This window comes from Equus asinus, chromosome X (assembly GCF_041296235.1).
Source record: "Equus asinus isolate D_3611 breed Donkey chromosome X, EquAss-T2T_v2, whole genome shotgun sequence".
Lineage (NCBI taxonomy): Eukaryota > Metazoa > Chordata > Mammalia > Perissodactyla > Equidae > Equus > Equus asinus.
The window spans coordinates 95,830,308-95,852,434 of record NC_091820.1 but is presented as its reverse complement, the minus strand read 5'-3'; the positions used below and the strand labels follow the sequence as shown (position 1 = coordinate 95,852,434).

At 41.5% G+C, this 22,127-nt stretch overlaps 1 protein-coding gene across 3 annotated transcripts; it reads left to right on the top strand.

Moving 5' to 3' along the window:
• Positions 1-9,995: 9,995 nt before the first annotated feature.
• TCEAL6 (transcription elongation factor A like 6) lies at positions 9,996-12,029 on the top strand. Of its 3 annotated transcripts, none has more exons than XM_044763305.2 (3): positions 9,996-10,169; positions 10,728-10,794; positions 11,145-12,029. In XM_044763305.2, exon 3 carries the CDS (start codon positions 11,172-11,174, stop codon positions 11,772-11,774), a length of 603 nt encoding a protein of 200 aa, XP_044619240.1. In that variant the 5' UTR covers positions 9,996-10,169; positions 10,728-10,794; positions 11,145-11,171; the 3' UTR covers positions 11,775-12,029. The 3 variants fall into 3 exon arrangements, with proteins under 3 accessions (XP_044619240.1, XP_070358785.1, XP_044619241.1); XM_070502684.1 differs by having other exon boundaries at positions 10,025-10,181; XM_044763306.2 differs by lacking the exon at positions 9,996-10,169 and adding an exon at positions 10,420-10,600.
• Positions 12,030-22,127: the final 10,098 nt, after the last annotated feature.

Here is a 22,127-nt window from a genome sequence, read left to right as displayed (position 1 = left end):
ACATAACTTCTTTAGTTTCATGGGTTCACAACTGTAAAAGAGTCTTGCCTAAGGATGAATCATGCCTCCAGTCTCACCCAGACTTGCTTTAGATGTTATTTAGATGAGAATTTGGACTTGGAGTTGGTGCTGGAATGGGTTAAGACTTTGAGGGCTGTTGGAATAGGATGAATGTATTTTGTATTTTGCATATGAGAAGGACATGAATATTGGGGGGCAAGAGGATGGAATGTTATATACTGAATTGTGTTTCCCCAAATTCATAGGTTGAAGCTCTAACCCCCAATATGACTATATTTGGAGACAGAGTGTTTAGGGAGGTAGATAAGGTTAAATGAGGTCATAACAGTGGGGCTCCAATCAAATAGGCCTGATGTTCTGGTAAGAAGAGGAAGAGACACCAGGAGAATTCGCTCACAACAAAAAGGCCATGTGAGGATATTGTGATAAGACAGCCATCTGCAAGCCAAGGGGAGAGGCCTCAGGAGAAACCAAACCTGCTGACAACTTGATCTTGGAATTCCAACCTCCAGAACTGTGAGAAATTAATTTTTGTTGTTTAAGCGCCTAATTTGTGGTATTTCGTCATGGCAGACCTAGAAGACCAATACAAGATATAACACACATTGGTTGTTGCCAGGGACTTGGAGGAGAAGATGAAGGAGGGAAACTTCTTAGTGAGTGAGGAGTTTTACTTTGGGGTGATGGAAATGTTTTGAAACTAGACAGAGGTGGTAGTTAGATGGCATTGTTAATGTACTAAATGCCACTGAATTATTCACTTTAAAAACGGTCCTTTTTTGGATTTTTTATGGTGGAAAAAATATACATAATACAAAAATTACATTTGAACCATTTATAAGTATACAGTTCAGTGGCATTAAGTACATTCACATAGTTGTGGAATCATCACCACTATCCATCTCCAGAAACTTCATCATCTCAAACTGAAATTCTGTATCTATTAAACAAGAACTTCCCGTTACCCTCTCCCCACAGCCCCTGGTAACTATTCTACTCTTTGTCTATATGAATTTGACTATTCTAGGCACCTTATAAAGGTGAAATAATACAGTATTTGTCTTTTTATGTCTGGTTTATTTAACTTAGCGTAATTTTTTCAAGGTTCACCCATATTATAGCATGTAGCAGAATTCCATTCCTTTTTAAGGTTGAATCATATTCTATTGAATGTGAATAGTACACATTATTTATCTATTCATCTCTCAATGGACATTTGGATTGCTTCTCCCTTTTGACTATTGTGAATAATACTCCTATAAACATGGAAGTACAAAATCTGTTGAAGTCTCTGCTCTCAATTCTTTTGGGCATACAGACAGTCCCCAACTTAAGATGGTTCAACCTACAATTTTTTGCCTTTATGATGGTGTGAAAATGATATGCATTCAGTAGAAATAGTACTTCAAATTTTGAATTTTGATCTTTCCCTGGGCTAGCGCTATGAGGTACCATAATCTCTTGATGTTTGGTAACAGCAGTGAGCTGCAACTCACAGTCAGCCATGCGATTATGAGGGCAAACGACCAACACACTTACAACCATTCTGTACCAATACAACTATTCTGTTTTTCAATTTCAGTATTTAATAAATTACATTAGATATTCAACACTATATTATAAAATAGGCTTTGTGTTAGATGATTTTGTCCAAATGTAGGCTAATGTAAGTGTTTTGAGCACGTTTAAGGTAGGCTAGACTAAGCTATGACATTTGATAGGTTAGGTGTATTAAATAAATTTTCAACGTATGATATTTTCAACTTACAATGGGTTTATCAGAACATAACCTCACTGTAAGTTGAGGAAGATCTGTATACCTAGAAGTGGAATTTCTGGAACGTACAGTAATTATATGTTTTTTTTTAATGAACACCATAATGTTTTCCACAGCAGCTGCACCAATTTACATTCCCACTAGCAGTGTACAAGTGTTTCAATTTCTCTGCATCCTCACTAACACATTATTTTCTGAGTTTTTTAAAATAATAAACTATTTTTTATAATAGGTATTAAATCATATCTCACAGTGGTTTGGATTAGCATTTCTTTAATGATTAGTGATATTGAGCATCTTTTTATATGCTTTGGCCATTTGCATATCTTCTTGAAGAAATGTCTATTCAATTCTTTGCCCATTTTTCAGTTGGGTTCTTTTTGTTGTTGTTGTTGTTGTTGTTGAGTCATAGGAGTCCTTTATGTAGTCCCAATATTAACCCATTATCTGTTATATGATTTGCAAATATTTTTCCCAATTCTGCAGGTTGCTTTTTCATTCTCTTGATAGTGTTCCTTGATGCACAAAAGTATTTAATTTTGATAAATTCCAATTGTCTTAGTCAGTTCTGGCTGCTATAACAAAATACCATAGACTTGGTGAATTAAACAACAAACATTTTTTCTCACAGTTCTGGAGCCTGAGATGTCCAAGATCAAGTTTCTGGAAGATTGAGCATCTGGTGAGAGCCCTCTTTCTGGTTTACAGATGGCCACGTTCTTGCTATGTCTTTACATGGTGGAGAGAGAGAAAGCTCTGGTCTTTTCCTCTTCTTATAAGAACAGTGATCCCATCATAGGGGCTTCACCCTCATGACCTCATCTAAAATCTGATTGCCTCACAAAGATTCCATCTCCAAATACCAACATATTGGGGGTTAGGGCTTCAACATATGAATTTTTGGAGGACCCAAACATTCAGTCCATAGTATTCCACCCCTGGTACAAAATTCATGTCTTTCTCACATGCAAAATACAATTATTCCATCCCAACAACCCTAAAAATTAGAACTAATTCTAACATAAACTTTAAAGCCAAAAGTCCAAAATCTCATCTAAATATTATCTAAATGAAATATGGCTGAGATTCTAGGTGTGCCTCATCCTGATGCAAAACTACTCTCTAGCTGTGAACCTGTGAAACCAAATAAGTTATGTGCTTCCAAAATATAATAGTGGGACAGGCATAAGGTAGACATTCCCATTCCAAAGGGAGAAATAAGAGAGAAGAAATGGATTATGAGCCCCAAGCAAGTCTAAAACTTAGCAAGACAAATCCAACTAGATCTTAAGACATTAGAATAATCTTCTTTGGCTCAATGTTCTTCCCTACAGGCCCTCTGGGGGTAGCAACATCATTACCACAGCTCCTCAGGGTGCTGCTACCCATGCCACAGCTCTGTGGCAGCTCTTCTCACATAGCAACTCTCTGCAGGGTCCCCACCCAAACATCAGCTCTGCTGGGCGGGGATCATGTCTCCAGGGCTCTGCCAGGTGGGAGCTGTGCTCCCTGGTTCTGGACAGCCTCATCCCCATGGCTTTGGTTAGAGGCCATCTGGCTTGTTGAAACTAAGATAGCGTCCCTGATGAATCACCTTCATGGCCATTCTTCCTTTTTCTTGAAGAATAGTATAGTTCATAGCTGAATAGCTTTATCATTCTGTCCTATAAAATCTAAGAAGTTCAAAAGCTTCCTTCATTCCATCCAATCTCCATTCTCTTTAGTTCAAACTGGCCCTATTCCTGGTACAGTGGCTAATTATATCTGTAGTTCACACTCATACTAATATCCTTATCCAACAGTTGTTCATCACACCTTAGAATTTGCTTTCTCATTTTTTTGCCATATGGATAGGCTGAGAACTTTCCAAATCTTTAAGTTCTAGTTCCTTTTAACTTAACAATTCTTTCTTCAACTGTTTCTCTCTTCTCACATTTTACTATAAGCAGTCAGGAGGAACCAAGCTGCTCTCCTAACACTTTGCTTAGAAATCTCCTCAGCTAAATATCCACTTTTTCTGCTCTCAAATACCCTCCACAAAACACCAAAATATGAACATAATTCAGCCAAGTTATTTGCCACTTTATAAAAAAGTTTGCCTTTTCTCCATTGTCCAATAACATGTTCCTCATTTCCATCTGAGACCTCCCAGAATGGCCTTTACCACGCATATTTCTACTAATATTCAGTACATGATTATTTATGTATTATTCTCTAAGAAGATGGAAACTTTATCTCAGGCACTCCTCTTTCTTTTCTGAGCCCTCATCACAATTGAGTTTAACAATCTCTTCAGGGAAATATTGGCTTTTTCTAGCATGTTTCAGCATGTGAATCTTTGATGGGACACAAACATTCAGTCCATAGCACCAATTTATCTAATTTTTTTTGTTGTTGCCTATGCTTTGGGTGTCATATTCAAGAAATCACTGCTATATCCAACGACATGAACTTTTTCCCATCTTTTTATTGCAAGATTTTCAAAGTTTTAGTTCTTATGTTGAGCTCTTTGATCCACTTTGAATTAATTTTTGTAAATGGTGTAAGGTAAGGGTCCAACTTTATTTTTTTGCATGTGGATATTCAGTTTTCCCACCACCATTTGTTGAAAATACTGTATTTTCCCCATTGAATAGAAAATAACTGGAATGTGAAATTCACTAGAGCATCTCAGTGATGGATTTGAGCTAGCTGAAGAAAGGATCAGTCAACTTGAAGATAGATAAATAGATATTTTGAGTCAGAGGAACAAAAAAATCAATAAAAATGAAGAAAAGTATACAGAGACACAGAGAACCCTGGAACATCATCAAGCATACCAACACAGACATAATGGGAATCCCAGAAAGAGAAGAGAAAGAGAAAATAGTAAGAAAATACATTTGAAGTTATAATAGCCAAAACTTACAAATTTGATGAAAAACACTAATCTACAGCTGACTTCTCATCAGAAATCATGGAGGTCAGAAGACAGTGGAATATCATCTTCAGTGTGTGGACAGAAAATGACGTGTCAACCACAATATTCTAACAAGCAAACTTTTCTTTAAAAATTATGAATTAATTAAGACATTCCCAGATAAAAAATACTGAGAGAATTTTTAAATAATAGTACTGTTCCATAAGAAATACTAAACAGAGGGTCCAGCCTCGTGGCATAGTGGTTAAGTCTGGGGCACTCCACTTCAGCAGCCTATGTACATGGGTTTGGATCCCAGGTGTGGACTGATACCACTTGTCAAGTCATGCTGTGGCAACGACCCACATACAAAATAGAGGAAGATTGGCACAGATGTTAGCTCAGGGACAATCTTCCTCAGCAAAAAAAAAAGCAGAAAGTTCCACTCAGAGCTCATCTGCAAAGACTGGGAAAATATATTTATTTATTTTTTCTTTTGTTGGCTCTAGACATTGAAAGTAACTCTGTCCAAAGACCAGTTCAGTTAAACTTACAGTGATAAGTTGCTAAAACTTACAGTGCATTTCTCCCCAGAATTAATCAATACCATGTAAGGAATCCTTTTAAGATACAAAGCCCATAATAGAAGATTACAAGGCTCAAGGCCTCATTATCCCTTGTACTAGTCCCTGTAATACTCCTATTTTACCTGTAAGAAAACAGAAGGGCCAAGAATGGAGGTTTGTCTGGAAATTCTGAGTAATAAATAGCATTGTTATCCCTCGACAACCTGTTGTTCCTAACCCTCATACACTACTAACATCCATTCCCACAGGAAGTTAATTTTTCATTGTAGTTGATTTATGCAGTGCAATCTTTAGTATTGCTGTTGATGAAGCTAGTCAATACCTTTTTGCCTTCACTTTGGAAGCAAGCAATTCACCTAGACAGTAATGCCTCTGGTCTTACTGAGAGCCCTTCTTACTTTTCTCAAATCCTGAAGGCTAATCTGGATATTATAAAGTTCTCTAGAGGTTCTACTTTTTTGCAACATGTGGACGATTTGCTTCTTTTCTCTCCCTCCCAATCCTCCTCACAGGAAGACAACAACCACATGCTAAAGCTTTTAACCTTAAAGGGACATAAGGTCACCAAGGAGATATTGCAGTTTGCTCAAATCTAGGTTCGATATTTATAGCATCTGCTATCAGAACAGGAGCTACATCTAGATCTGGATAGGCTTCATGGTCTCCTAAGTTTCCCTAAACCCAAAACTAAGCACCAACTGCAAGGTTTTCTTGGGCTACTTGGTTATTGTTGAAATTGGATTCCAAATTTCTCTCTTATGGCCAAATTTCTTTATGTTTTACTAAAGAAAAACAACCTTGAGTCAGTTTTATGGGAAGAACAGGACCACATAGCCTTTAAAGACTAAAAGGAGTGTTTGGTGAACCCATCTTCCCTTGGACATTCCAATTATCGAGTTCCCTGTTTACCTTTTCGTATATGAAAAGGAAGGGAATACCCTTGGGGTACCCACCCAAAAACACAGGGACAACTATTGACCCATAGGCTATTATAGCCAGCAACTGGACCCTACGGCATAGGGATACCCCTCTAGCCTTAAAGCCATTACTGCCTCTGCCCTTTTGGTTAAAGCCACTGAGAAAATTTTTGTGGGATCCTCTTTAACCATTTTTGTACCCCATGCAATAGAAACACTCCTGAGTTCTCACCACACTCAAAACTTTCCAGTCATCTGCCTTACCTCCTACAAAATCATTTTGTTAACTGCTCCTCACATAACTCTTTACGTCGTCATAACCTTAACCCTGCTACTCTTCTCCCCTCCACTACCGATGAAGTCCCCCGTGACTGCTTAACACTGACAGATCACCTCCTAACTCCTCATGATGATCTGCCAGAAACTCCTTTGGATAATGCTGATTTCTCATGGCTCACTGATGGTTCTTATTTAAAGGGTGATAATGGCAAATACTGTGCCAGGTATGCTATTGCAACTCCCTTTGATATTGTTGAGGCAGCGCCTTGACCTATGGCTACTTTGGCCCAACAGGCTGAGTTATATGATCTTACACTGGCTTGTACTTTAGCCAAGGGCAAAACTGAAAACATCTGATAGTAGGTATGCTTTCAAAGTTGCTCACGATTTTGGAATTTTGTGGAAGCCACATGGCTTTCCTAATTCCAGCAGAAACAAAATTAAAAATGGCCCCTTTGTTCAGGAATTATTGGATGACCTACTAATTTAGCTATTATTAAGATCCTGGGTAATTCTAAACTTCACTCCCTGGAAGCTAAAGGTAAACATCTTGCTGACATTTCCACAAGGAATGCAACTATTAAACGAACCAACAAGCAACTAAACCTCTGTCATGGTCCAAAGGAATATTTCTTCAAATAATAACTTAGAAAAATTGACTAGAGAAGCCCAAAAATTGGCCTCAGAAAAGCAAAAACAAGATTGGGAATTCAACAATTATTGGTTTGATAAAAAGAAAAAGCTATGATGTGGACCAAATAACAACCCAGTCCTACTGGAGACTCTAAAATTCCCACTCCTAATCACCGTACATGCATTAAACCATTGGTCAACTCACAAAATGATGACATTCAGGAAGCAATATTGGTGGGGAATTAACAAGGTTGCAAAACGTTCCTACCTCACTTGTCCCATTTGTTTAAAATAAAATCCAAGGAAGCCTGTTCATACTGCTCCTGGACATTTTAAACTGCCTAAGGAACCATTCAAGGTTTGACAAATGGATTTCATACAACTTCCCCGTCTCATGGATATAAATACATTTTAGTCATGATCTGTATGTTTTCTCGCTGAACTGAAACCTTCCCTAGCAGAGAGGCTATTGTCTCTTCTGTGGCTAAAGTTCTTTTGGAAAGGATTATCTCTACCTGGGAAACTCCTCTCCAGCTTCATAGTGATCAAGGAACCCATTTTACTGATGAGGTACTTCAACAAGTCTGCACTGTTTGGCCAGTTTTACAACACTTTCAGTGTGCTTACCACCCTCGATTTTCTGGCTTAGTCGAGCACACTAACAGCATTATTAAGATTCAATTGGCTAAGCTTCTGGAAATCCTCCCAAAAACTTGGCTAAAGTCATTGCTGTTGGTTCTTTTAAATCTCAGATCCACCACTTTTGGACCTCTAAACTCTCATCCTTTGAGATAGCCACAGGATGCTCAATGAACTTGGCTCATGCATCTTTTGATCCACAGTTCATATAAGGAGATATACTCCAATACTGCAAAGGCCTAATTACTTCTATTAAAAATAATCATGTTTTGGTACAGCATCTTTTCACAGTGAGCTCCAGGGAGACGAAGAGCTTAAGCATCACATTTTGCAACCTGGAGATTTCATCTATTAGAAAAGACACCTCCAGAAGGACTCTCTTCAACCTTGTTGAAAAGTCCCCATTCAGGTACTGTTAAATAACCCTTGCACCACAAAATTCCAGGGGATAGACTTGAATTCGCAGGACATACCTAAAGAAAGCACCAAACTCTGACTGGGACTGCACATCATCTGGTGACCTGAAAGTAAAGATTTCCCAGGATTGAAGCAGACAACATCTGATGAGGAAGCTTATGCAAGATGTCAGAGCAAGTCTGTTGGAATTTTGTCTGCCAAACCTTTGATGATAACATAACGCTTCTGATGATCTCCAATATGTATGATCTTGATAACATATGGACTTTGGAAAAGATAAATGCCTGAGAGTTCTCTCTCCTCCTCCTCCTTGTTACCCGAATGTGACCTCAGTAGGTTTCCAATCTCTGCACTTTCCCTCTGATGTGGGACATGACATCCAGTTAAGGTTCTTCCTGGCATGGAGGGACAAAATGCTGCTGAAACTGGAAAACCCAGACTCTTGATCAGCGATGCCTTCAGAGAAAGATCTTGAGCAAAAGGGCAAAGTGTAGAAATTAATAAAGAGAAAACTCATTAAAATGGAGTCAGGAGGCCAAAGGGGGAGCTCTCATGCCCTAAATGATGGCAGAGCCCAATAGGGAGATGACTGCTTCCTTTCTTCACCAGCAAGAAGCTCAGCCAATGAGAGACTCTCACAACTTAGCCAATGAAAAGCTGCTACACCAGACTCCCAGTCTCTGCCAAGGGACTCTGTTTACAATAGCCCTCCAAACATCCTTTTCCTTTCTATAAAAGAGTTTCTCCTCCCTTGTTGTTGGGGACTTGCATGTGGCTTACCATAGTTGCAGACCTCAAATTGCAATTATTTGCTGATCCTGAGTAAATCCATTTTGGCTGGAGAAATAACTGATTGCCTATTTGTTTAAGGTCCACACCACGTATCCAAGAAGTTCAATTAACTCTATCAGGACAAACTTAAAGAGATCCAAACCAAGACGTAGTATAGTCATAGCATCAAAACCAAATATATGGCACTACACTGTAGAAACTACAATACTGGCAATTTTCCAGTTCTTGGGTTGAGTGGTGGCTTCAGAAATGTGAAAGAGAAAAAGAAAGGGAAGGGAAGAGAAAGAAGAGGGACAAGCATGGGTTACTTAGGAGTGTTGTGAACCAAGGGTTTTGATGGGTCTGTGCATCTGTGGCCCATTTTTAAAAATATTTTAATGCTTTCTTTTTTTTAGCTGCCTGGCATTCTCTCTAGACGAGAACAGGTCAGAACTGATGGAGTGTAAGTTTCCAAAGTGAAGAGAAGTAAATGGAGAAGGCGAGAACGAAGTTGGTGAAAGTAGTTTGGGGTATAAAGATTTCGAGGCCCCTGAGGGACATTCAGGCAGTGGTGTCCAATAGACAGTTGACAAAGAGGGTCTGAGGTCCGGGGAGGCAACAGCCTGGAGAAGAAATCTGGGAATCATCTGTGCTTGGAGGGAAGTGAACAGAGATCACCCAGGAGAGAGGAAGCTCAGGAACACCGCCACTCAAGGTGGCAGCGCAGCTTCCTAGTGGGCACCACCACCTGGGCCCTGGAGTTAGGCCAAGCCGGTCCTGAAAGCGGGCTGTGGGGCTCAGTTGCTGAGCGCTCTTGGTCAAGTCAGGTACCCTTCCTGTGATCAGCTGTCACACCCAGGGATCATGAGCATCTCAGAGGGATGCTGCGCAAGGACCTGAGATGAGCAGGTAAAGTACCTGCGATAAGGAAGTCGCCTCCCTCCTGCTCTCTCGGTGACTCCCTCTTGGCCACCCGCACCCCCCCACGCCCCCGCCACGGTCCACAGCTGCCGGTCCCTCGGGGATGGGGTGGGGGGGCGGGGCGGGGGCCGAGCCAGGTGACGCGGCGCTCACGTGACCGGCCGGGCGCCGACGTGGGCAGCAGCCCGCGCACCCGCCCGCCGCCCTGCGGTCCCGTCGCCGGCGGCAAACCGGCTCCCGGAGCTGCCCGGGCGGCGGGCGAGGGGCGAGCGGGCTTCGGCGAGCCCGAGGCGGTCCCGGGCCCGCAGGTCAGTGTGGAGGTGGGCGCTGCCGGCAGCCAGGGGCAGGGCTGGAGGTGGGTGGGAGTAGGATCCGGGAGCAGCGGGGAGGGGCCGACGAAGGGGTCCAGGAGATGGGTGAGGAGGGGGACGGGGCGCGGGCAGTGGGGAGGGAGGGTCGACCCCGCAGCGGGCCCCGCCGCCTTCTCCTCGACGCCCCTCCTCTGCGCCCTCCATCTATTTTCGAGCCTGCGATGGGGAGGGGAGGGGGCGCCCCCGCAGTGCGACAGTGAAACGTAGACACGTTCTGCCAATAACCCCTCTCACACTCTGCGCCTATGAGGAAATAGCGACCTCCGCGAAAAGCGTGGGGGGTGGGGGCGGGTTGCCTGCAGGGGAGGGGGACACAGAGACCCAAGCAGTTTGGAAAGCATCCTGGTCTGGCGCCCGAGGCCTGAAAGGTAATGGCGGCTGGGATGCAGGGGAAATAGGAGAGGGAAACGTTGGATGATGAGGGCTCGGACTCAGAAAAGAAACCTCAGTGCCCTGAGCGTGCAGCCCCTGCCCCTGTCTGCTCTCTGTCTGCAGGTCTTCGTGTCTGTTCCCAGCACTCTGCTAGGCTAGAAAAGGAGGAAGCTGTCCAGAATCCCTGCAGGTCAGTGAAAGCGGGGAGCGGCCCCGGACGGGGACCCGGGGGAGGCGGGTGGAGGGCATGGCCTGGGCAGAATTTGAGGGCCCCACTCGCATCCCACCACCACACATATAATAGACACGCACGCCGCCACACTGAAGGATGGTGCGGAAGGTGGTAGGGCCTGCCAGGGAAAGGGTTGGCTCTGGTGTGTGGGAGGAGTGATGGGGGTAAAGGGGTGGGCAGGAGGCACACTTGGAGGCCGAGGCTGGTCAGGGGAACCCTGACAGGGGACGAGATGCAAGTACTATCCAGACCTGCATTCCACCCCCAAGCCCTCAGTCTCCCTTGTCTCCTATTCCCCTCACCCCCAGGACAGGAAAAGGAGAGGAAATCTCAACATGGAAAAACTCTGCAATGAAAATGAAGGAAAGCTGGAAAGTGAAGGAAAGACACAAGATGAAGTAGAGCCTGAAGATGAAGAAAAGTCAGATGAGGAAGGAAAACCAGAAGTAGAGGGGCAGCCAGGGCACCAGGGAAAGCTACAGAATGAGGGACAGCCAGATGATGAGGCACAACCAGAAGATGAGGGAAAGCAGGACAAGCAGGGCAAGTCCGAAGATGAGGGAAAACCACAGGGCGGCGAGGGCAAGCGAGAATCCCAGGCAAAGCCAGAGAGCGAGCGGCGGGCTGCCGAAAAGCGCCCGGCTGAAGATTATGTGCCCCGGAAAGCGAAAAGGAAAACCGACAGGGGGACGGACGACTCCCCCAAGGACTATCAGGAGGACCTACAGGAAAGGCATTTGGGCAGTGAGGAGATGATGAGAGAATGTGGAGATATGTCAAGGGCTCAGGAAGAGCTAAGGAAAAAGAAAATGGGTGGTTTTCATTGGATGCAAAGAGATGTACAGGATCCATTCGCCCCAAGGGGTCAACGAGGTGTCAGGGGAGTGAGGGGCGGAGGTCGGGGCCAAAGGGGTTTACATGATATCCCCTATCTTTAATGCCTGTGGCCTTGATTCTGATTTCTCTGATGGGAATATTGCCAACCCTGCTTTCCCTGGCAGGCATTTGCCAGGCTATGTGCTTTAACCTTAAGCTGATACTTTGCTTTAGGTGTCACTCTTGTTACCAGCAGCCTTTTGATCCAACTACAGTGCTCTGTCTGTCAGTAAGGGATTTTCACCCATGTGCATGGAAGAGTTGTTCGTGGTACATTGTAAAATAACAATAAAGAAAAAACAGTTTTCAGAACCGCATACACAGCATCAGCCCATTTTTGTAAAAATATAAATAAGTTGGCATAATGCATTTGTGCATAGAGAAAACTCTGACAGTGTGTGCACTAAAAAGTAGGCAATGGTTTTTTTCTGCATAGTAGCCAAAAATATGTCTTGTCTGTGGTCAAAAATGAGTCCAATCACCTGATGGTTAGGTGCCCCCATGCCATTCCTCTACGAGTGTGCATCCCCATGCCTTCCCCTCGTTCTAACCGTGTCAGTGGGCACTGCCACTCCTTCTCCTGGATCCTCTACTGTCCTGTGGCTCCCACCACGTGTGATTCTTTTTCTTTTCTCACTCATCTCCACTTTTTCCTAAAAGATATATGGAGTATGTAGGTTATAATAAATAAATGACTAAAACCAGAAAACAATACATAAGAGACTAAACTCTTCAGGGAGCTTATGAGGGCAATGAAGACACTTAAAATTCCTGTTGTCAAAATGTAGAATGAGAAGTAAAACTTGCATTATCTCTTGGACTCATAGCTAGAGGAATCAACCTAGCAGTTATAACAGACCCGCTGCTATAAGGGTCAGTGTTGTCATCTGTGAAATGGAGATAATACTTTCTTCATGAGACTGCTTAGTGGATCAGATGAGGTACTGAATATGTCAGTTGTGTTGTGACCTGGCCCACACCAGATACTTGTGTGTGTGTGTGTGTGGGGGGGGTCCCACATCAATCCCATGCAGTAGCAGGTAAGTGGATGGAATCAGACACTTAGAGCAGGACTGAGGGAGCTCTCACATGTGCCCAGGAACAAGCCCAGGCAGCTGAGAGATGGATGCTACTCTCTCCTGGATACTGCCATGTCCACTGGGCACTGTGCCCCTTCTCCTAGCTCCTGTACTCGTTACTGATACTGTCTAATGAGCTGGAAGCGTTAAGGTGCCAAAGCCCTATCAATTTCTCTGGAGCCAATGCCCACCCATACTTAACCCCTATAAAAGTGTGGATAAAGCCCTCTCCCCACTTGAGAGTTACAGTTACTCAATTATCTGTATCTGTCCACTACTACTTGGGACTCTAATTAATTCAGACTTTTTTTTAGCAAAATGATCATTTTTGTGTATTTTGTTTGTGTGTTTTTGTGTACATAAATATCTTTCTCACCAAATTCAGATATTGTGGGTTAGATCAGGAAAAAAAAATCTGTATGATAGAGGCTGTGCTATCCTCACAGTTTAGTATCTAATCTTCAGACTCTTTTTCCTAGGTTGAGTTCTCTCCCAGGAAACTGTTGTCAGGCCCCACGTTATCGGTTCAGTGGATCCATCAACATATTTGGTTTTTAGATCCTTATTAGTGAACATGTGCATGGACCAGCTGCATCAGCATCACCTAAGACCTAATTAGAAATTCAGAATATCAGGCCCTACCTTGGACCTACTGAGTTAGAATCTTCATTTTAACAAGATCTCCAGATGATTTCTATGCACATTGAAGCTTAAGAAGCACTGGCTCACAAGGAGACTTTTCAGGCTCCCCACCCCCACCTTCACATGAAATATGTGCCTAGAAGGATAGATATATGTACTATATAAGATACACATCACAGATTATTAAACAGACCCATATTTGTCAAACCACAGTGATGCCTCCTCTCCATGCATTAATAGGTCTGGCATTAATTCAGTGGGTCAAGATTTGCAATTTTTTAATAAAAAAGTAGAGTCAAATAAAAATATCAAATTGCATTGCAGGTAGCTAAGGTGAGTACTGTTTGGTGAAATTTGTGTTTCAGTTATGTATGTGTGTATGCGTATGCACCATCAATTGTAATGAAAAATATATTTCTGACTGCGAGCTGTGGTTTAAAACATTGAGAAACACTGCATTGGACTCTTTGCATCTCAAAACATATCCAGTCTATTGCATACTTGTATCCCTAGTGCCCAGTACAGTACCTGACAAATAGTAGGTACTTAATGAAAGTATAAATAATAATGACTAATTCCCAGGAACCCCAAGTTTTTCTCCAAGTTTAGTCCCTGTCTACATAAATAACCTTGGATGAATAACTTCAATTGTCTAACAGGGTTTACTTACAATTCCAAAAACATCGGGGACTTACGGGCCTCACAGGCTGGATAGGGCCTACTACAATTCACAGACAGAGCTGTCGTTAGTAAAAAAATATGCACTCAGCAGCACCAAGGAGAGCTCCTAGGCTGGAGGGAATGGAACTTCTCAACCCTGGGAAGACAGAGTCTGCAAAGTAAAACTACACAACTGTGGAATCTGTGTGTAAAGGGACCCAGTGGAGAGCTTTGGGTATGCCACAGGAGCACAGACTCATAAAGGAACAGAGTATGCCTGCCAGGGTGGGAGGCCAGGGGTGAGGGGCTGTCTTGGAGGGATAGCAGTTGAGCTACCTGCAGATGATCTTTCTCCACTTAGTCTGTGGGAAGCAAGGCCTTGGATGTCAGAGACAACATATATCATATTGGTTTTGTGCTTGAACTCCATATGGTTTCTAGTTTTGAGTGGTACCCAAAGCAAGAAAAAGATCTACTTTTATAGGCTATAGAGCAATCTTCTCTGACACTTCATCCTCGTGATCCTACAGTCCCAGCTGTATTGTATTCCTGCTAGACAGAGTCTATGAAGCTTTAGAAAGTCTCAATAGTAGAATTAGAATACACACCCATAAAGTTTTAGAGCAAAGCCAGGCCCTTTTCTCTTGGCTACTAGTCTCCATTTGAGAAGCTGCTTCTAGCTTGCTACCAGACCCTGGGAGAGACTTAACACCTGGCCATGAGATATTAATTTTCTGCACAAATGAGACACCCATTATGAACTTGTTTCTGTCTACTCTGTTGAATAATAAAGTTTGGTGTGAGCACCAGCTTCCCACCATGAATTGCAAATGGATTTAAAAGTCTGGGCCTGAGTAAGTCAAGAAGGCACAAGTAAATTACATGATACCTACTTCTGCTATTTCCTTGTCTCTCTCTCAACCAACATATATGGCCTCACAGGGAGTTCCTCATGACCAGTTAACAAAAGAAGGATAAAACAATGGTCCAGTCATGGATGTATCTTCTTGGTATGTTGATAGTAGCTGCAAGTGGATGTCTGCTGCACTATAATAGTGCCATAAAAGAATGATTCAGACAAACAATGGGAAAGAGATATACTACCAGTGGGCAGAATTTTGTGTGGCTCATATGATTGTCCTCTTTGTTTACAACCCATCATGGCTGTAAGTATGGATCTACTCTGGCTCATGTACAATGATTAAAAGATTGGTCAGGGACTTGAAGAGAATTAAATCAGAAAATTAATGATCAGGAAGTCTGAGGAATAGGTTTGTAGATGGACCACTTATAAAGGGCACAGATAAGGCAGATGTTTGTGTCCCATGATATAATCATTTACTATTGCACAACAAATTACCACACACTTAACAGCTTAACAAAACACTCATTTATTAGCTCACACCTCTGTTGGTCAGAAGTCTGGCACAGCATGATTTTGTCCTCTGCTTAGGGTCTCACAAGGCTGAAATCAAGATGTTAGCCAGATATCTCATCTGGAAGCTCTGGGGAAAAAATTTGCTTCTAAGCTCATTTAGGTTGTTTTCATAATTCGGTTCCTTGTAAACGCAGGACTGTGGTCCCACATTTATTTTGCTGGCAGTCAGCTTGGCTGTTTTCAGCTCATAGAGGCTATTTGCTTTCTTTACCACGAGGCTCACTCCATCTTCAATAGTATGTTGACTCTTTCTCATGCTTCTAATATCTGACCTCTCTGTCTCTGACTCCAGACCCCTTATTTAAAGATATGATGTGATTAGGTCAGGCCCACAAAGACAATCTTCCTATGTTAAAGTCAACTGATTTGAGACCCTAATTACATCTGCAAAATGGCTTCACAGAAACACATGGATTAGAGCTTGATTGAATAATTGGAAGAAGGTATGTATTTACCATTGGCTGGTAATTTGGCAGCCCATCTTAAAATTCTGTCTACTGTAGTCCGCCTTCTGGTCCCCAAAGATTCATGTCCTCCTCAAATGCAAAACACATTCACCTTCTCCCAAGTTTCCCAAGAATCTCATCCCATTACAGCATTAGATCAAAAGTCAAAATCTCATCATCTAAACCAGATGTGGATGAGGATCCTGGGCATAATCCATTAAGTACAGTTTCTGAAGATATTCCTCTTCATTTGTAGATCTGTGAAACTAAAGACACAAATTCTGTGCCCACAAAATTCCCAACATGTGTTGATGGGACAGGCACAGGATAATTGTTACAGACAAAAATGGGTAAAATGGAAGACAAAAAGGAGTCACTAGCCCAAAGCAGCTAGACTTCTGTTATCAGGTCTCAAGGCCTAGGAATGATCCTCTGTGGCTCTCTGTTTCACCCTCTGTGTGCTTGGCTCTGTTCTCTGGCCTCTCAGCTCTGTATTCTGATCTCTTGGTTCTGTTCTCTGATTCAGCCTTTCTTTTTCATTAAAGGTAGCACGTGTTCCCAGTTAAGTAGTTTTATCAGGCTGCTTCCCACCACAAGAATTTTGGGGCCTTGACATCCTCGTTTCATTTTGTACTCTTTCCATCTTTTTCATTCTAAGCTGACAATGTTTCTGCTGATATAATTTTCTTAAGAATCTTGTGAGTCTTGAATAAACTGCACTGAGTTTTACTCCATTGGAGAAAATCTATACTCACAAATACTTCTGAGATCATTTTTCTCTTCTTTGGCTCCTGCTGAGGTGGCTGACATTTAGCTCCCAAAGGGGTGCACATTCCTTGCCACATGATGCCCTACATCATTAAGCCACCAGTGTCACATTAAATCCTTCTTGTGCTTCAAATCTCTGAGTTCTCTATCTCTGACAACCAGACCCTTAAACTTCCTAGAGGCTGTCTGGTTTGGTTGAGAGAATGTGTGAATTATACTTTTTCTCTCTCAAAATAATCTGTTGGATAAGACAATCTATCTGCAGGTATCAGTCACCATGTGTCTTCAGTCATCCTGATGCTTGTTCAGTAAGCCCATACACTATGTGGTCGTGGTGATAGAGTTTGATACTATGACTGGGCTCTACAACATAGACTTCCTATTACTAAGGCTGATCTGGCTACTGCCACTGCCAGGTGTCTGAAACTCCCATAGCAGAGGACAATGCTGAGCCATATATGAGGCACCATTCCCTGGGGCAACCAGCTAGCTGCATAGTGGTAAATTGATTACATTGGAGCCCTTATTTCATAAAGGAGGTAGAACATTTTTCCTCATGGTAATAGATATGTATATCAGAAAAAGAATTGCCTTTCCTGTTCACAGCATTTCTACCAGCAGAAGCATGTCTTAGTCACCTAAATGGTGCCACACACAAAACCACCAAAATCATATTAAACAAAGGAATTTATTTTGCTATAAAAGATAAAAAGCAATGGGCTCCATCTCTCAGAATTTATTAATCTCTGACTTCTCTTATTGTGAAGATTTGGTAGGAATTCCTCTTTAAATGTTTGGTGGAATTCAAGGGTGAAGCCATCTGGACCTCAGCTTTTATTTATGGGTAGGTTTTCAAATTGCTAATTCAATCTCTTCACTTGTTATAGGACTATTCATATTATCTATTTCTTTTTGAGTCAGTTTTGGTAGCTTGTGTCCTTCTAGGAATTTTTCTAATTAATTTAAATTTTCTAATTTGTTGGCAGACAATTGTTCTTAGTATTGCATTGTATTCCTTTTTATTTCTGTAAGGTTGGTAGTAATGTCCCCTCTTTCACTTCTGATTCTAGTTATTCAAGTCTTCTCTCTTTCTTTTCTTGGTCAACCTAGTTAAAGGTTTGTCAATTTTGTTGATCTTTTCAAAGAACCAGCTTTTGGTTTTGCTGATTTTCTCTATTGTTTTTTTATGTTCCATTTCATTAATTTCCACTCTAATCTTTATTTCCTTCCTCTGCTTACTTCAGGTTTAATTTGCTCTTCTTTTTGCAGTGTCGTAAGGTGGAAGGATAGGTTATTGATTTGAGATCTTTCTTCTTTAGCTTGATCCCACAAGTGTTGGTATGTTGTGATTTCTCTTTTGATCTCTTCTTTGACCCCATGGTTATTTGAGTGTGGTGGTTAATTTTCACATATTTGTGAGTTTCCCAATTTTTTTCCTTCTTCTATAGATTCCTAATTTCACTCCATTATGGTTGGAGAACATACTTTGTATTATTTTTATCCTTTAAATTTATTGAGGTTTGTTTTATGGTATAGCATATCTTCTATCCTGGAAAATGTTCCAGGTGCACTTGAAAAGAATGTAAACTGTACTTGTTGGATGGAGTGTTCTATAGATATCTGTTAGGTCTGGCTGTTTCATAGAGTGATTCAAGTGTTCTATTTCCTTTCTGATGTTCTGTTTAATTTTTCTACCCATTATTGCAAATGCAGTATTGAAGTCTCAAGCTATTATTTTTGAATTGTCTACTTTTATGTCAGTTTTTGCTTCACACATTTTGGTGATCTATTATTAAGTACATATATGTTTATAAATTGCTATATCTTCATGATAGGTTGACCCTTTTAGCATTATACAATGTCCCTCTTTACCTCCAGTAAAAATTTTTGTATTAAAGTCACTTGTATCTGATATTAGTATAGCCACTCCAGCTTTCTTGTGGTTGCTATTTGGATGATATATCTTTTTACTTTCAATCTATTTGTGTCTTTGAATCTAAAGTGTGTCTCCTGTAGACAACATATAGTTGAATGTTTTTTTTTTTCCAGTTTTACAATGTCTGCCTTTTGATTGGATTGTTTAACCCACTCATATTTAATGCCATTGTTGACATAGCTGGGGTTACTTCTGCCATTTTACTTTTTATTTTCTATTATCACGTCTTTTTGTTGCTCTGTTCCTCCTTCACTGCTTTATTTTGCATTACATGATTATTTTTAAATGTAGCATACTTTAATACTTTTTACCATATATATTTTTTAAGATTGGTACCTGAGCTAACAGCTGTTACCAATCTTCTTTTTTTCTTCTTCTTCTCCCCAAAGCCCCCAAGTACATAGTTATATATTCTAGTTGTAGGTCCTTCTGGTTGTGCTATGTGGAACACCACCTCAGTATGGCTTGATGAGTGGTGCCATGTCAGCGCCCAGGATCTGAACCAGTGAAACCCTGGGCTGCCAAAGTGGAGCGTGCGAACCCAACCACTTGGCCATGGGGCTGGCCCTCTACCATATTTTTTAGTTATGTTTTTAGTGTTTGCTCTAAGGCTTACCATATATCTTAACATATCATAATCAACTTCAGAGTCATACCAGCTTAATTCCAGTGATATATAAAAATGTTACTGCTTTATAGCTCTATTCCCGTATCCCCTCTTTTGTGCTATTATTGTTATATTTTACATCTGTTAATGTTGCAAAGCCAATAATACATTGTTATAATTAGTACTTTACCATCTGTAGTCATTTCCTTAGCCCATTATAGCTTTGCTCACATTTACCACCTGTGTACTCTTATTGGCAAATATATTAAACATATATTAAATTTCTATGTGTTGCAGTCCAAACAATACATTCTCTCTCTCCTCTCTGATACTCTTATTACACATAATGTTGGTGTCCACAATGGTGTGCTACTTTTCTCTGGAGCTCTGTTCGTTTTCTTCATCTTGTTTTTCTCTGTTGTTCAGCTTGCATAATCTCTATTGATCTGTCTTCAAGTTTGCTAGTTCTTTTTCTGCCAGTTCAAATTTACTGTTGAGCCCCTCTAGTGAATTTTTTACTTCATTTATTGTAATTTTCATCTCCAGAATTCTGTTTGGTTCTTTTAAAAATAATTTCTATCTCTTATTGATATTCTCTTTGGATATAACATTGTCATCATACCTTCCTATACATTTTAAATTATGCTTTCCTTTAGTTCTGCAGAAAAAAATATATATACTACTTTGAAATATTTTTTTCTATTAGATCTGATATCTGGCCACTCTCACAGACAGTTTCTGTCACCTGCTTTTTTCCCAGTGTATGCGTCATACTTCCCTGTTTCTTTGAATGTCACATAATTTTTGCTGATAACTAGACATTTTAGACAATATATTGTAGCAACTCTGGATACTCCTCCCATGGTTCGTTATTGGTATTTGCTTGTTTATTTGTTTAGTGACTGGCTGGAGTCTACCTACCCACCCCCACACACACGCAGTGTTAAGCTTCTGATGGTTCAACTTTGGGTATCAACACAGTCATTTGGGAATCACAGTAGTACTGGTAGAGCTTTCTTCCACTCTTTTCCTGGCCATATCCAGCTTTTTTCCACCAATTGCCAGCTGATTGCTCTACTGTTTTCAATAGTGCCCTGGGGCATAAATTTTTCTGTAAACTAATCTAATCAAATTGTGGCTCCTTCAAAGGGATAATTTCTGAGATCAGTGTTTGATCTTTGTTCTGACTCTCAGAGGGCTCCTCTTGCTGTCTTATTCTCCAATTCTCTCCTGCAAACCCGCCAGTCTGCAGTCTAGGCTATATATTCATTAGATCCATGAATATTCTCCCAATTTCCTTTCACCACAAGAGTCACTCATTTTGAGAGTGCCCTTAGTCTTAAGATTCTTCATGCTCTGTTGCAGATAAAGTCAGTTCTTTTGGGAAGAGATAAGGAGCTATTTTATGACTTCCTATCCCTCTGGTAAAAATCTCTGAGCAAAAGCTCTGGAACCGGGTGTGGGGACAATGGAAAGCTTCTTTCTGAATATCACCCCTGTTGTATGATCTGAGCTCTCAGTGGAGTGGGGCAGCAGCCTGAGGTCCTCTCAGCTCACCTTTCCTGGCATAGTACCACTGTCTCACAAGCTGGGGCAAGGGAAACTGGGGCCGCAGTATTCTCAGCACGTCATGCCTAAGATAGATTCTTTGTTCCACCAGGTGGGGGTTGGGCAGAAGAAGGTAGCCCACCCCTCAAGTGAATTCATCCAGGACTTAGTCTGGGCAACAGGCAGCTGGGATAAGGATAAGAAATGAAGTCCCATTTCTCTTGTGAAGAAAGTCCTCTGACTGGGAGCTGGAGGAGAGAGAGCATTGTGATTTGGGCTGCAGCAATCTGGAATGGACTATTCACCTCACTGAGCTTCAAAAGTGGGGAGGGAGCAGTCTTGGTTCAAATATTACAGGCTTTCACCTTTCTTACTGAATTTTTGTAGATTTTCTTGAACAGATGTTTCTTCCTGTGCTGTTTGTCCTTAGGACCATTTCCAAAGGCCTTTAATGGTTGTTATTGGTTTTTTAAATATAATTTCACCACTTTCACTGGGATCAGGTCAGTGGGGCTCCTCATACTGCCAAGCCAGGAGTCAATCTTCCATTATTTCTTCATAGGGTTTCTTCCCCGTTCTCTCTCTTCTCTTCTTCTGGGACTTTGATTACACATATATTAGATTTTTCTTTCATCATGTCCCATTAGTCTTTCACAGTTTTTTCTGTATTGTTTATTCTTTTGCCTCTCTGTACCTCAGTCTCAAGATTTAGTACCTCCCAGAAGGTCTTGGTATTTCCCTTTCCCTAGTGCACAGTCACACTGAAAAGTGTCTGCAGCTCCCACTGGGAAATGTTTGATGGAAGATTCATATTATACACCAGTGGCTGCAGGGTCCTACCTTAGAGGTACCCTGCCTTCCCCTCGATTGGGTAATAAGTTGAGAAACCCCACTACAGTAACTGAAATTAGGCTTTCCAGCAGACATAGAATTTTTTTTCTGCCTGAATATGTTGGGCAGCATCCTATAGGCTGCCCAATTATTTCATTTTTAGGAATACTCTGATTAGCCATCCCCACAGATCACTGTAGGTCAAACATCATCTAATTGCCATTTCATCCCTGTGGCTTATTTGGTAGTTGCACTCACCTTGTCTCACATGATTAAGCACTGTCAACTGACCTCCACCACTCTAGGATCCCTTCATTCACATTAAGATCAAGTAACCCAATTTCACTGCAGCACTCTCCACTATCATCTCCAGCCTACAGAGCACAGGCCCACAGAAATCTTCAAGGATGCTGGTGACCCTCTCACCAATGCATTTCTCAATGCCTTGGAGCATGTCTGC

Excerpts from the sequence above, each read along its gene's own strand:
- TCEAL6 (XM_044763305.2), top strand. The coding sequence starts at position 11,172 with ATGGAAAAACTCTGCAATGAAAATGAAGGAAAGCTGGAAAGTGAAGGA.